Below are 15,522 nucleotides of genomic sequence, written 5' to 3' on the forward strand. Positions count from 1 at the left end.
TAAATTAACAATTGCCCCCGACCAACCTGCCCTCAATTTCCCTTTACCACGTAACTGCTCTTCAGGCTGAAGCAGGGAAGCCTGGCAACAGTCTCCTGACTGACGGGTGAAAGGTCTGTGTCTCAATGGTACAATCCCAGCATCAGCACCTCGTCATGACCCAAACTCACTGAGGTCCTTCTGGTTCATGAGAATCAATCAGCCACTGCAATGTGCTTCAAGTAGGTCAGTACATGATGGAATCTAGGGGGAGAAGATGAGAACGTGGGGAGAGATTTAAAAGATGGACAGCATGGACTCAACGGAACAAAGAGCCTGTTGGATAGAGATTGGTAGGTATCTGTACAAGTCAGGGTATCAAAGATTCACTTATCATCATCCAATTGTACAAGTACAACCCGACAAAACCACGTTCTCTGGTCCTCGGTGCAGAAACATGCATATACACAACCAGACATAACACATGTACGGACAAACAAAACATACGCTGGATGTATATTCATATATAAAATAAATATTATTAAACAAATATTAGAGTCTCGGAGGGTTTGTATGAGTTATTTAGCCCGTGAGAAGGCAGGGGAATGGGGCATAGTGGGAGAATGGATCATCTTATGCTGGAATAGTGGAGCAGACTTGATGGGCTGAATGGCCTGGCTGAATGGCCTACATCTGCTCCTATATCTCATGGTCTGATGGTTTCTCTGGTGAGCCTCTCCATGAACTTCTTGCGCACATCAGACAGGGTACTCAAAGCCGCGATTGTTGGATGCAGAGGCGCTGCTTTGTGGAGGTGCTACCTTTGGTATGAAACAATGACCTGGAAATTACTGACTGACATGGTCACGTCTCATGTTGATCTACATCCCTCAGGCTTCAATGAAGTGAGCTTTGGAGCTGCAGTGAGTGCAGTGCTGCGTGCTTAGTTGCTGCCAACTGGGGCTGGATGGATAAGGAAACTCTAGTCCAATTTTCTCCTTCAAGTGAATGGGAAGGTCCAAAAGCAATGGTTGGAAGTCTTCCCCATTGTTATTTCATAACCAAAGGTTCTCCTGCAATTCATTACGTTAGATGCCTCATAAAGGTGAGGCTGAGTTACATCTCTACTTATCGATTCCATCCTAATGTGAGTGAGAACAAGGTAATGCAAGTGTTTAGTGCCAGTGGTTCAGGCCACTTTGTGATCCATTCTTTGGACTTTGTCAGAGCGCAGCTGTGGCATCTTCCTGTGCATCAATTTCATAAACCATTGCAGCAGCTGGAGTTGAAAACAAAGGTGATGAGTTGGTGATTGAACAAGGGCATGGTACACATTGCCTTGATGAAATCTCTGGAGAGGGTCATGAAGGCTCTGCCTCTGACCCCAAGGCCATTCTGTCCACGGACCTGCTGCAACTCTTGCCCAACAAAAAAAAAAACTTGTCGATCTCGGTTTGGACATTCTTGAAGGACTTCAGGTGCTAAAGGCTTTCTGATTGTGTTGGAGGTTTGGATCTGGAGCTCGGATTGCCACTGGTTTCAACAGGAATTTGTGCAGCTGGAGGCAAATCCATGGACACTCAGTGACTCTGATGGACTCTATTTTGTTTCTCTATCTCTTGTACTGTAAGGGGCACTGGGAGACACTAATATTGACTTTGTCTGCCTTACAGCAGGCAGAAGGCAATTTTGTGTAATATTACGTTCTGCACTATTACATGAGAATAAAGGGATCTTGAGGAACTTTGTTCAACATGATTATCCAACTGCACGAAAACCAACAAGGTCAGGTCAGATACAGCAATGAGCTCTCTGATCCCTTCTCCTAACAATGGAGTGAAGCAAGGCTGTGTTCTCGCACCAACCCTCTTTTCAATCTTCTTCAGCATGATGCTGAAACAAGCCATGAAAGACCTCAACAATGAAGACGCTGTTTACATCTGGTACCGCACGGATGGCAGTCTCTTCAATCTGAGGCGCCTGCAAGCTCACACCAAGACACAAGAGAAACTTGTCCGTGAACTACTCTTTGCAGACGATGACGCTTTAGTTGCCCATTCAGAGCCAGCTCTTCCGCGCTTGACGTCCTGTTTTGCGGAAACTGCCAAAATGTTTGGCCTGGAAGTCAGCCTGAAGAAAACTGAGGTCCTCCATCAGCCAGCTCCCCACCATGATTACCAGCCCCCCCACATCTCCATCGGGCACACAAAACTCAAAACGGTCAACCAGTTTACCTATCTCGGCTGCACCATTTCATCAGATGCAAGGATCGACAATGAGATAGACAACAGACTCGCCAAGGCAAATAGCGCCTTTGGAAGACTACACAAAAGAGTCTGGAAAAACAACCAACTGAAAAACCTCACAAAGATAAGTGTATACAGAGCCGTTGTCATACCCACACTCCTGTTCGGCTCCGAATCATGGGTCCTCTACCGGCATCACCTACGGCTCCTAGAACGCTTCCACCAGCGTTGTCTCCGCTCCATCCTCAACATTCATTGGAGCGCTTTCATCCCTAACGTCGAAGTACTCGAGATGGCAGAGGTCGACAGCATCGAGTCCACGCTGCTGAAGATCCAGCTGCGCTGGGTGGGTCACGTCTCCAGAATGGAGGACCATCGCCTTCCCAAGATCGTGTTATATGGCGAGCTCTCCACTGGCCACCGTGACAGAGGTGCACCAAAGAAGAGGTACAAGGACTGCCTAAAGAAATCTCTTGGTGCCTGCCACATTGACCACCGCCAGTGGGCTGATATCGCCTCAAACCATGCATCTTGGCGCCTCACATGCATCTTGGCGCCTCACAGTTTGGCGGCCAGCAACCTCCTTTGAAGAAGACCGCAGAGCCCACCTCACTGACAAAAGGCAAAGGAGGAAAAACCCAACCCCAACCAACCAATTTTCCCCTGCAACCGCTGCAACCATGTCTGCCTGTCCCGCATCGGACTTGTCAGCCACAAACGAGCCTGCAGCTGACATGGACATTTACCCCCTCCATAAATCTTCGTCCGCGAAGCCAAGCCAAAGAAAAAGAAAAGGGATCTTGAATCTGATCTCTGCCATCGGCAGTTGGGGAAGTTGTGGTGGGGCTGGGGAGGAGAGATTGTGAACAAAGGTTACATGGCGGATCTGCTTCCTCTGACCTCCTACTGGATTCTTCTCTCAAATACTTTAAGCATTTCATAAACCTCAATTGGATTATCCCTTAATCTTCTGTTCTTGGACAAATTACAAGCTTGGTCTTTGCATTCTGTTGACAAAATGTAACCCTTTCAAGTTTGGTGTGTTTACACTGCACCCCTTGGATTTCAGAGTTTCTCCTGAGTTTATGAATTGTGGTGGTGTTCACAGACTGGTTCCAATGGAAATATCTACCACCCACAAACTCCCAGATGATCCTCATTTGTAGAGATTTGCTCAACCCTTCCGGGGATCACATTTATAGTGATCAAATGCAAATGCTCCGTCAATAAATGAAGGCCCTGATTACTATTTTTCTTGTGGTCTGTGTTCCACAGTGACCTCACCGCCATGACCTTGCCCCAACAACTTCCTTAAAAGCAGTCTCCAGTTACCAGCAGTGATCACAGGTCTCCCCTTATGAGTAGCCCAGGATGAAGTCGGCTCATCAGGAAGCAATGTTTGGTTTGCCTGGACCAGAATGAGTCGGTCCTCTCGCTGCATGAGAGAATCGCCTTCCTCCTGTCCTCACCACAGCTAAATGGTTTCCCCCATCTACCCTGATTAAAGGACCCTAACTGGATCATCCATTAATCTCCATGCAAGGAGATTACAAGTCCTGTTGTGTAATGTGTCCTCATAAATCCTGTCTGCTGGGGTAGCAGTCTGGTGGATCTGCGACCCAACTCCACAGACCAGAGGCATCATGACCTACCTGAAATCCAGATACTACATGGGGACAGGCAGGCCAGTTGGCCCTAAGGATTGCTGCTGTACTTGTGTTCTCCACTAGCTTTCTCCTGTCCTTCTGTTCTTTACTCTTTCATAATAATTCAGTTTCCCCTTGAACCTTCCTCCAGTTTTGCCACAATTGCTGCTGAAGTGTGTTTCACCTTTCCTCCCTCCTCTGTGAGGACATCGAGGGGCTGGGGTTTTCTTGCATTTGTACAAGATGTTGGTGGGGCCCCATTATGGAGTGTCGTGTTCAGATTTGGTCACTGCTACAGTAAAGATGTCGAGCTAGAGATGATGCAGAAAAGATTTATGAGGATATTACTGAGACTTGGGGGCCTGAGCTATGGGGAGAAGTGGAGCAGGCTGGGGCTTTATTCCTTGGAGCACAGGAGAATGAGGGGTGATCTCATGGAGGTGTACAAAATCAGGAGGAATAGATCAGGTGAATGCAGTCTTTTGCCCAGAGGAGGGGAATTGGTAACCAGAGATCATAGGTTTGAGGTGGCGGGGGTGGGGTATTTAAGAGGAACCTGTGGGGTAATGTTTTTCGACCGAGGGTTCCGGGTGTATGGAATAGGCTGTCAGAGGAGGTGGTTGTGGAAGGTACTATTGCGATGTTACAGACATCATTGGATGGGATGGGTTGAGAGGTATATGGACCAAATACAGGGAATGGGACAAGTGAGGGTGGAACATTTTGGCCAGTGGGAGCAAGTTTCTGAAAAGACCCTGTTTCTACACTGTCTGACTGTGAAGGGATTTGTTAGTCATTTTAAAGCCTTCGATCAATCCCCCTCACATCCTCTTTCAGTCTGCTCAATCCCTGTTACTCGGATGAGCTTTTGTCTGCGTTGTCCTTGCTAATATTCCTCTTCATCTTCCAGTACTTCTGCCGTTCCTCGAGACCATGCTGACGGTTCTAAAATGTGTTACAAGCAAGATTTGAAGCAATTTTGGCTTAGCCTCTGCTTTCAATTGAAATAACCCCTACTGGGTGTTTTCATTGATGGGAACATTAGGTGATTTATGTATTTATGCTCCAAGATCCAGTGCTGAATCATTTCCCAAGTAATGTGTGATGTACTTCATGATCTAGATAGGATGCTGATGTTGACACCGATTCACTGCCCACTCTGCAGGTTTGTTCCTGACCTCCAACAACTCTCCTGCAGCTGTCATTCACTGTTTAGCATTTCTGCTGTTGACTAGTCCACAAAATATAGGAGCCAAGTAGACCATTCGGCCTGTCGAGTCACTTGCGCCATTCCATCATGAGCTGATCCATTCTCCCACTTAGCCCCACTCCCCTGCCTCTCTCCATAACTTTTGATACCCTGACTATTCAGATACCTATCAATCTCTGCCTTAAATACACGCAATGACCTGGCCTCCAAAGCCGCTTGTAGCAGCAAATTCCAGAGGTTAAATGTATCTCAGTCTTGAAGTTGTGCCCTCTTGTCCTTGACTCTCCTACCATGCGGAAACAACTTTGCCACATCTAATCTGTCCAGGCCTTTCAACTTTCAGAATGCTTCCATGAAGTCCCCCCAACATTCTTCTGAACTTCAAGGTGTACAGTCCAAGAGCCCTCAAATGTTCCTCATATGTTAATCCCTTCATTCCAGGAATAATTCTTGTAAATCTTCTCTGGACCCTCTCCAATGCTAGTACATCCTTATTGCTCAAAACTGTGCCCCATACTCCAAGTGAGGCCTCACCAATGCCTTATAAAGCCTCGACCTCACACCCCTCTTGTATTCTATTCCTCTCGATATGAATGTCAGCATTGTATTCACCTTCTTCAACACTGACACTACCTTGGGGAGGAAGGGGGTGGGGGAAGCATTTTAAAGGAAATGTGTGGGGAAGTTTTTTCCACAAAGCAGTGGGTGTCTGGAAGGGGCTGCCAGTGGCTGCGATGGAAGCAGAGACAATAGCAGTGTTTAAGAGGCTTACATAGAACATCCAACACTACAGCACAGTACAGGCTCTTCAGCCTTGATGTTGTACAGACTTGTATATTCCTTTCTAAACCCTCCCTGCCCCGTAACCCTCTATTTTTGTTCCATCCATGTGCCTAAGAGTCTCTTAAATGCCCCTAATGTTAGAGCCTCCACTACCAGCCTTGGCAAGGCATTCCAGGCACCCACAACTCTGCATTTTATATATTAAAAAAACTTTCCCCTGGTGTCTCCCCTATACTTCCCTCCCTTAACTTTGTGCACTTGTCCTCTGGTGTTTGCTATTCCTGCCCTGGGAACCAGGTACTTACTGTCCATTCTATCTATGCCTCTCATTATCTTGTAGATCTCTAATCCTTCTATACTTCAAAGAGAAAAGTCCCAGCTCTGCTAACCTTGCCTCATAAGACTTATTTTCCAATCCAGGCAACATCATGGTAAATCTCCTCTGCATCCTCTCCAGAGCTTCCACGTCCTTCCTGTAATGAGGTGACTAGAACTGAACCAATACTCCAAGTGTGGTCTCACCAGACCAGGATAGACACATGGAAATACAGAGAATAGAGAGATGTGGACCATGTGCAGGGAGCAGAGACTTGGGCATTGTGTTCAGCACAGACATGTGAGCTGAAGGGTCTGTTCCTGAGCCATACTATTCTATGTTCTAAGCAGGGAAGAGAAGATGGTTCCTGTAGCCAAGCATTAAAGGCTACAACATACTAAATTAACCTTGGGTGAGACACTGTCTGACTGGCACCTCTGCAATTGGACAGATGTAACTAAATGGTGAACAGACTTAAGAGGCTGAATGGACCAGATCAGTAAACCACAAGACCATCCTGGCCACTGGGCTCTTGAATCCGAGGGGAGAGAGGCAGATAATTTCAAGCCTCTCAGGAGATAGGTGAGGGATGACCTGATTGGGCTTTAAGATGATGGAAGAGGTCGTTTGGGTAGATGATTCCCCTTGTGAAGGGAGCATCAGTATCAGGTGGTCACTGGGGAACTCGGAGGAAACCCTTGACCTAGAGTCTGCTGAGAATGCTGGAGTGGAGATACCTGTGAGGGGGGGACAGTTTGAAGGGGAGGGGGGAGGAGATGGTAAATGATCACAGGGGTATTTTTGCTGGCATGCCCCATTTCTGTGCTCTTCGCTGTAGGTCAGACCTCTGCAATCCTTGGCCGCCCACTCCCCTTCCTGACTTCTAATGCACTGTGCTGCTAGACATCCCCTGCTGTCAAGAGGTGTAGTCATCCTGTACCCAACCCATTGCCATGCCAACACAGCCTGCAAGAGGAAAATAAAACAAATCCACCATTTATTTCTGCCACACAGTCTTTACCACTCCACAGCTCACTCTGCCCTCCTCTGTCACTAAGGCAACGGCTTCATCTTTTTGTCACTAATTGAAGCCTCTCCAGAGGAGCCAGGAGAGGCTGATGGGCTGCTGGCTGAATAATTCAGTGCAGGTCTTGGGAACAGGGGGAAAGGAAGTCTGCCAGAACTGGAAGTAAACCAATGTCTGGGGTAGAGAAATTACTCCGTGGTTCAGGTCAATGACCTCTCAGAGTTCATTACAAAACAATATCAAGCAGAACTCATCAGATCATAGAAACTTTTATCATGTGGAGACACCATAAGGAGCAAGAGTTGGCCATTCAGCCCATCGAGCCTGCTCTGCCATTCTAGAAGATCGTGGCTGATCTGGCCATGAACTCTGCACCACTTACCTGCCTGTTCCCTTTAACTCTTGATTCCTCAACTATGCAAAATCTATCTAGCTGTGTCTTGAATACATTCACTGCTTCCTTAAGCTGAGAATTCCATAGATTCACCACTCTCTGGGAGAAGCAGTTCCTCCTGATCTCTATTTTATATCTTCTCCCTGGAATTTTGAGGCTCTGTTCCCTAGTTCTATCCTCGCTTACCACTGGAAACAACACCTAAATTTCCATCTGGGCACTCTCCAACCGGATGGCATTAACATGAGTTTCTGCTACTCTCTATTCCCTTTCCCTTCCCCCTTGTCTTCTTTCCTCCAGCTTTCCATCCCCTTCCCTCTCCATTGACCCAGCCATTCCCCCTCCCCTTGTTTGCTGGTGTGGCATCCACCTATTACCTCCTGGACTGTGCTCCTGGAGATGAGCCAATCATCAGATCAGCCATTTTGTTTGGGCTCCTGCCTACATTTTATCTGCACCTTGAAGCCCGAATCGTTGGTTATGCATATTTAATCTTTGTTATATAAAGGACACTGTTTAACCTGCTGAATTTCTCCAGCATTGTGTTTTTACTTCAACCAGTGAATCCAGACTTCGGTGTTTTATACCATTGGAAACAACCTTCCTGCTTCAACCTTAAGAAATTATGAAAGAAGTGGATGTGTCTTTAAAATCTCCCCTTGTTCTAGACTCCATTGATGTAGGCGCTCCTTATGTTAACTCCTTCATTCCCCGAATCAACCTGGTGAACCTCCACTGCATAACTTCCAAAGCCAGCACATCTTTTCTCGTAATGAGGCCAGAACTGCACACACTATTCCAGGTGTGGCCTTGCCTGTACAATGGCAGCAGAACCTCCCAGCTCTTAAACTCGATCCCTCTCACAACTGATGCCATTTGCACTTCTGCTAGCCAACAGGAGCTGGTGAAGGCAGATGCCATTTCTCAGCTCTTGGCCCATTGCCCACAGAAACACTCCCTGTGTCTTCTCCCACAGCTACTGCCTGACCTGCTGAGTATTTCCATCAAAATGAGGTAGCACCCATAGTGTTAACACCAGGCGAGGCTCCACAGAATGTGGGCTTGTAGGGGCAAGTGAGGAGAGGGCGGTAAACTGGTCGATTGCTCAAGAGATAGAAAGGATGCTACAGAGGAGAAAACTTCAATATTGAGATGAATCTACTTTTGTTACTTGGGAATTTCAAGGATCCTTTTATTGTCAAGTAATAATACCTTAAAAATGTGACACACATGATATACTTTTGTCTGCCGTAAGGCAAAGAGTCACCATGAGCATTGCCCGGTGCTCCTAACAATAGAAAGAGAAGTAAAAGAGAGTCCCTTCAGAGTCACCAAGTGGCCGTGGATTCACCTCCAGCAGCTTCTGCTCAATCCATCGGCAACCCAAGCTCCAGATCCAAACCTCCGACACCATCAGGAAGCCTTCAGGAGCTCTTCTGTCCCTTATGTATTGTTCTCTTGTATTGATGGAACCCCACCACACATCTATTGCCCATTCCAGTGTGCCCTTTGACCCGAGTAGCTTGCTTGGCTGTTTCACAGGACACATAGAAGTGAACTGTGCTGGTTAGGAGCTGCTCTGAGGACAGACTGAAAGGACCCCCAACTCCCCTCATCTGATGACAGCCACTATTTCTGTTGACTACAAATAGTTCTGGTACCAAAACAGACGATGAGGCCCTGACGCAGATCAGCCACAAATGTAACCGAGGGCCTGTGGAGGCTACATCGTTAAATATATTTCAAACAAGGTTGGATAGATCTTTACGTAGTATGGGAATTAAGGGATATGGGAAAAAGGCAGGTAGGTGGAGATGAGCCAATCATCAGATCAGCCATGGTCACATTGAATGGCGGAGCTGGCTCGACGAGCCAGATGTCCGACTCCTGTTCCTATTTCTTGTTCTTATGAACCATATCATATTTTCAGAACCAGACCATTCAGTCCTTCAGTTCAGTGCTAATGTTGGAGATGCCATAAAGACATAGGAACAGAATTAGGCCATTTGGCCCATTGAGTCTGCTCTGACATTCGAATCATGGCTGTCGTAGTTTTTCTCTCAGCTCCATTCTCCTGCAGTGCAGAGCTCTCCAAATCCATTCTCTGGTCATCAAAACCCAGCCCAGCCCCCCTTCCCCCCCCCCACCACCCACCCCCTTCCCCACCCACCACTTCTTGGATAAGTGAGCACTTGTGAAGTGCCGCAATATCCAGAATGAAGCTGCTCATCTCATGAGGGGGGACATGATTGAGGTATACAAAATCATCAGGGGGATAGACAGGGTGAAGTCGGATTACTTGTTCCCAATGATGGGGGAGACGAGGACTAGAGGGCATAGTTTAAGAATACAGGGTAGGCCCTTTAGGACGGAGATGAGAAAACATTTTTTTACCCAGAGAAGTGTGAATCTGTGGAATGCTCTGCCACAGAAGGTGGTAGAGGCAGATTCGCTGATTATGTTCAAAAGAGAGTTAGATAAGACTCTAGTGGGCAAAGGAGTTAAGGGTTGTGGGGATAAGGCTGGAAAGGGGTACTGATGGTAGTGATCAGCCATGATCTGTAAAATGGCGGTGCTGGCTCGATGGGCCGAAGGGCCTACTCCAGCTCCTATTGTCTATTGACACCTGGCCCACCATCATTTTACTATGTTCATTCACATAGTAAAAGCACACAGAAATGCTGGTGGAACTCAGCCGGTCTCACAGCGTCCATAGGAGGTGAAGATATATAACTGACCTTTCGGGCCTGAGCCCTTCTTTAAGGTATAAGCAAAGAACAGGAAGGCATCTGAATAAAGATTGAAGACTGGCAGGGAGGAGTCCAGACCAACACATGGTGTTTATTGGATATGATAAAAAGAAAGATGAGAATTGATTTTAGGTCTGTGAAAGGAGACAGAAGGAAAGGAGAGAGAGAGAGCTCACGCTGGGGGAAAGGTCACTGGGGAAGGGGGGGGCGGAAGGGTGAGGTGATTAATGGTAATGCCATCTGGTTTGAGGGTGCCCAGACAGGAGATGAGGTGTTTCTCCAATTTGTGGGTGTTCTGAATCTGCAGCGCATGCGACCATGGATGGACATGCTGGCTAGGGAATGGGTGGCCACTGGGAGATCCCTGCTATATTTTGCAGACAGTTCACTCTGTTAATTCCCATTGACCATCTAAAAACACATACTCGTTTCTCGGGGTGCGAAGTGAAGTCCCTGTTTTGTAGAACTCCAACTGGCACTCGCTTGGATTGCTTCTGCTGGCTCCCCCTCTCCTCGCTTAGCACCCTGTCGGATTGAGATCGAGATATTATTTGAGAAAATTCTCAAGAAAAGCTGTGAGTGTTACCTTTTAAAAAGCCAGCTTTGTTGGTCCCCAGTGAAATCCACAGGTCTTGCCAAACTAGTGAATTTGTTGACAGTTCAATAAATCCGTCTTTAATGATGTTAATTAAGTGTGTTCGTTTTCTTAAGTAGTTGCAAAAGATTTATTTGAACTTTCTGCTGATGCAAGACAACCATCCACTTACATTAACTGGACAAAAGGCAGCTCGGCTTTGGAAATAGCTGATCCTTTTTTGCTGAGTAGGCTTTGTTTGAGAGGTGCAGCTCATCTCTCCACGGTCAGACAGCATGTTTGAGTTTCTCTGAGACCAAGTGCAGAGCACTGAGATCACGTCTGGGTAATGCACTCTAATAGCAATCTCCATGGACTGCATGCAAGTTGCTGGTTAATGCAATAAATTGTTGAATCTATTCCTGTACCCTTCCTTCTTAAGAATCCTCAATGATTAGGTCCTTCCTGTTGTGTGAACTCTCAGTGAACAGCCCTTCGTTCTCTTCTGTTGGTGATGGTTTATTGTCATATACATAACTACAATCTACAGATGCACTGACATTCCACACTAAATACAACTGTACAACTGACCAAAATGCGCCATGTGATGAGAAAGAGATGAGATTCAAGATTTTTTTATTGTCATGTAATAAAACAGATGTAATAATATTATGCAAAATGTAATATATATAAGACAAACAAAGATTCGTCATCAGCAGAAATTGCCCGGCGCCCCTTACTGTCAGAGAAGGAGAGCCCCTTCAGAGTCACTGAGTGTCCGTGGATTCACCTCCAGCACACTCCTGCAGCTACACAGACTTCTGTTCAATCCATCGGCAACCAGATCCAAATCTCCAAAACGATCAGGGAGCCTTCAGTGCCTGAGGCCCTTTGGGAGTTTTTTCCCACCCGCGACACCCTCTCAAAACCCGGTTACGACACCTGGTACCCCTTCAGCCAGTCTCCAGCAGTCCACAATCTGGTGTGAGATCTTTGACCGGAAGTCGCCCACAGCCCGCATGGGTTCCTCACCTTGAGTCACAATTATAAAAGGCTAGATCAATATTCACATTTGCTTCTAGTGCAAGAACCCATGAAGAACTTGGAAACAGTAGTTTACTGTCATCTGACGAAAAACAGGGCATCTCCGGACCATAGTGCGCACACAGTAAACCAGTGGTTCTCAACCTTTTTCTTTCCACTCACATACCACTTTAAGTAATCCCTATGTCATCTGTGCTCTGTAATTAGTAAGGGATTGCTTAAGGTGGTATTTGAGTGGGAAGGGAAGGATGAGAATTACTGCTCTAGATCCAATTGTTAATGAAATATTTTGTTTGAGAAAAATTGTCATTGGCCCATTTCCTTTGGAGTTATGAAACCATGCACATAACGAGTCAATAAGATACGATTAAAACAGTGGTTTTCAAACATTTTCTTTCCATTCACGTACCACCTTAAGCAATCCTTTACTAATCACAGAGCACCCATGGCATAGGGAATACTTAGTGTTAAGTGAATGGAAAGAAAAAGGCTGAGAACCACTGCAGTACAAAAGAAACATAGTGATCCAAAATAAATATATACAAAAATAATTTGTGGATTTCTAAGATAGTTCAACAGTCTCCCTGCCAGTGGGAAGAAACAGTTTCCCAGCCTGGAAGTCCTGGTTTTTATGTTCCTGTACCTCTTCCTTGAAGGTAGGGTCTCAAAGACACTGCAGGCTGGATGGTGAGAGTCCTCGATGATTCTCTGAGCCCTCTTTAAGCATCGCTCCCTGTAGCTGTCGTTGATAGAGCGAAGGAAGACCCCAGTGATCTTCTCAGCAGTTTTAATCAACCTACGTACTGACCTCCCATCTGATGCTTTGTACCTCCCATGTTGTACTATGATGCAGCCAGCCAGGGCACTCTATTGTGTTCTTAAAAATGCAATAAAGAAGAATCAAGGTGCTGGAGGAACTCTGGGTCAGGCAACATCTGTGGAAGACATGGAGAGCAGATGTTTTGGGTCGAAACCCTGCATCAGGACGGGTTGAATGAACAGTCCTTGTATTCAAGTTTGTTGTCACTGAGGTTGTTTTGTGAGCACACCAGTAGGCATCTCACACGTAGTATATGTAAGAGACAGTATAGAACCACAAAGTGCCAGGTTCAAAGGAGAGTTGAGTTGGAATGCAGCAGAGTTTTTGAGGTTCGTTCAGGAGTCAGATAACGGCAGGGAAGAAATTATCCTTGAATCTGGGGGTGCGTGATCTCACACTCATGAATCTTCTTCCAGATGAGGGGAGTGAAACATTTAACACATTGGCTACTTTTCCAAAGCAGCAGGAGTTGTAGATGGAGTTGCTCGAGGGGAGGAGGTTTGTGTGATCGACTGAGCCACATCACAACCATCTGCAGTCCTCCCCTATCACATTAAGTCCTTTCAATATGTTGGCTACTTAGGAGAAATTCTCCCATAACGTTGTTCTAGGAACACCGTTGGCTTTATCTTTCACTTGCAATGTGGAAGGAGAATGGGCAGAGAAGTGGAAATTTAAAATTAGTGTTGGAAAGGGTACAGCCACGCATTTTGGTAGAAAAAATAAATAGGCAGACTATTTCTTAAATGGGGAGTAAAGTGAAAATTCCAAAATGCAAATGGACCTGGGGGTCATTGTGCAGGGTAGTCTGAAGGTAAACTTGCATGTTAAGTCATTGGTGAAGAAGGAAAATGCAAAGCTGGCCTTCATTTCAAGAGGAATAGAATACAAGAGCAGGAATGTGATGTTGAGGCTTTATAAGGCACTGGTGAGGCTTCACCTGGAATATTGTGAGCAGTTTTGGGCTCCTCATTTAACCCTTTGAACTCCAGCAATTTAAAACCTTACATGATATATACTCCGGCTGAGTCCATGGGTAAAACTACAGTACGAACACCAGAGGTCAGGTATAAAACCAGTCCTGGAAAATGGGGACACAGGGAATATGTGTTTGTTGGTAGTCCCTGAAAACCAGCACATGGAGTTCAAAGGGTTAAGAAAGGATGTGGTGACATTGGAGAAGGTTCAGAAGAGGTTCACAAGTATGATACTGGGAATGAGAAGGTTATCATATGAGGAGCTTTTGACAAATCTTGGCCTGTGCTCATTGGAATTTAGGAGATTGAGGGAGATCTCATTGAAACATTTTGAATGTTGAAAGGTATGGTCGGAGTTGATGTAGAAAGGTTGTTTCCCATGGTGGGAGAGTCTAGGACAAGAGGGCACAACTTGGGATTGAAGGAGGATCTCATGTGAGAAGCCATGGGATTAGGGAGATTGTGAAAGGCGTATGGGAACATAGTTCCTTCTCTGACAGTGGAGTGGGCTTTGCTGGTCTCTAGGATTCCGGCGTGACCTTGAACGCTCTGCTCTGCTTCTGTTGGCAGCCTGAACTACAGTGGTGTGTGCCTGGCCTCGGACGGACAGTTTCGGGAGTTCCTGGATGGAATTGGCCCGGCCCAATTTGTGGGACGCCAAACCTTGGCCACCCCATCGATGGGTAAGACACAGTCACCCTGACCCTGGTCCTGTGTTTACTGGAAGAGGAGGTCGCTGGTGGGAGTAGTGGGCGGTGTGGTGGTGATGTACAGAGTGGGGGAGGAAATGGACTATCGGGAGAGTGATTGTGATGGGAGTCAAAGGGTTGGGAGCAGGAGGCAGTCAGGCAGAACAGCCCCTGGCAAGGGGCTTGGGGGTGGGGAAGTGACCATCTTGTGGACTTCCTGGTTCAGCACATGCCTGTCTCACAACCCTTGGGGCACTCATTGGGTCAGGATATTGGCACTGCATGGGAACTGATGCCAGGGCCAACTCAGCCAATCTCTCCAGGGTCAGACAATATGATCCTACCACCAGAAACATCTTCCTCTCTCCTCCCCTCCCCACCTTCTGCAGGGACCACTCCCTCCGGGACTCTCTCATCCCCTCATCCCATCACCGCCTTGGCACCTATTTCTGTGACTGCAGGAAGAGCTACACTTTTGCTCTCACCTCCTCCCCATCCACTGTTCCTTCCAAGTGAAACAACAGTTCACTTGTGAATCTGCAGGGGTCATCTACTGCATCTGGTGCTCCCGCTGTGGCCTCCTCTACATTGGAGAGACTGGGAGATTGTTTCGTTCAGTAAATTTGCTCTGTCTACAGCAATGGTAGGAATATTCCAGTGGCCACCCATTTCCATTCTCTGCCCCGCTCCCTTGTTGACATGTCTGTCCATGGTCTCATGCACTGCCAGACTGAGACCACTCACAAATTAGAGGAACAACACCTCATTTTCCATCTGGGCACCCTCCGAACAGATGGCATTAACGTCAACTTCTTGCCAGCTCAGACACAGAGATGGCAGATAGTTCAGACACAGACTCAGCAGCCATTTCAGACACAGAGAGCAGAGACGGGAGATGTCTCAGACACAGACAGAAGATAGCTGGAGACAGTGGACAGCTTGGACACTGAGACAACAGACAGTTCTGTCAGCGCAGTTGTTGATCCCTATAGTCGCCTGATCCAGCGACAGTTCCACTGTCTACCACACGGGGTCAGTGCAAGACCATGCCTTGCACCTCAAACAAA

At 46.8% G+C, this 15,522-nt stretch overlaps 1 protein-coding gene across 13 annotated transcripts in view; it reads left to right on the plus strand.

Moving 5' to 3' along the window:
• rims4 (regulating synaptic membrane exocytosis 4) overlaps window positions 1–15,522 on the plus strand; it is a 133,146-nt gene that overhangs the window by 113,180 nt on the left and 4,444 nt on the right. For all 13 annotated transcript variants that reach the window (XM_069884468.1, XM_069884469.1, XM_069884471.1 and 10 more), the window contains one exon: window positions 14,337–14,449. In XM_069884468.1, the coding sequence (XP_069740569.1) occupies window positions 14,337–14,449 (113 nt within the window). The remainder of the gene's footprint in view (window positions 1–14,336; window positions 14,450–15,522) is intronic.

Source organism: Narcine bancroftii, chromosome 6 (genome assembly GCF_036971445.1).
Source record: "Narcine bancroftii isolate sNarBan1 chromosome 6, sNarBan1.hap1, whole genome shotgun sequence".
NCBI lineage: Eukaryota > Metazoa > Chordata > Chondrichthyes > Torpediniformes > Narcinidae > Narcine > Narcine bancroftii.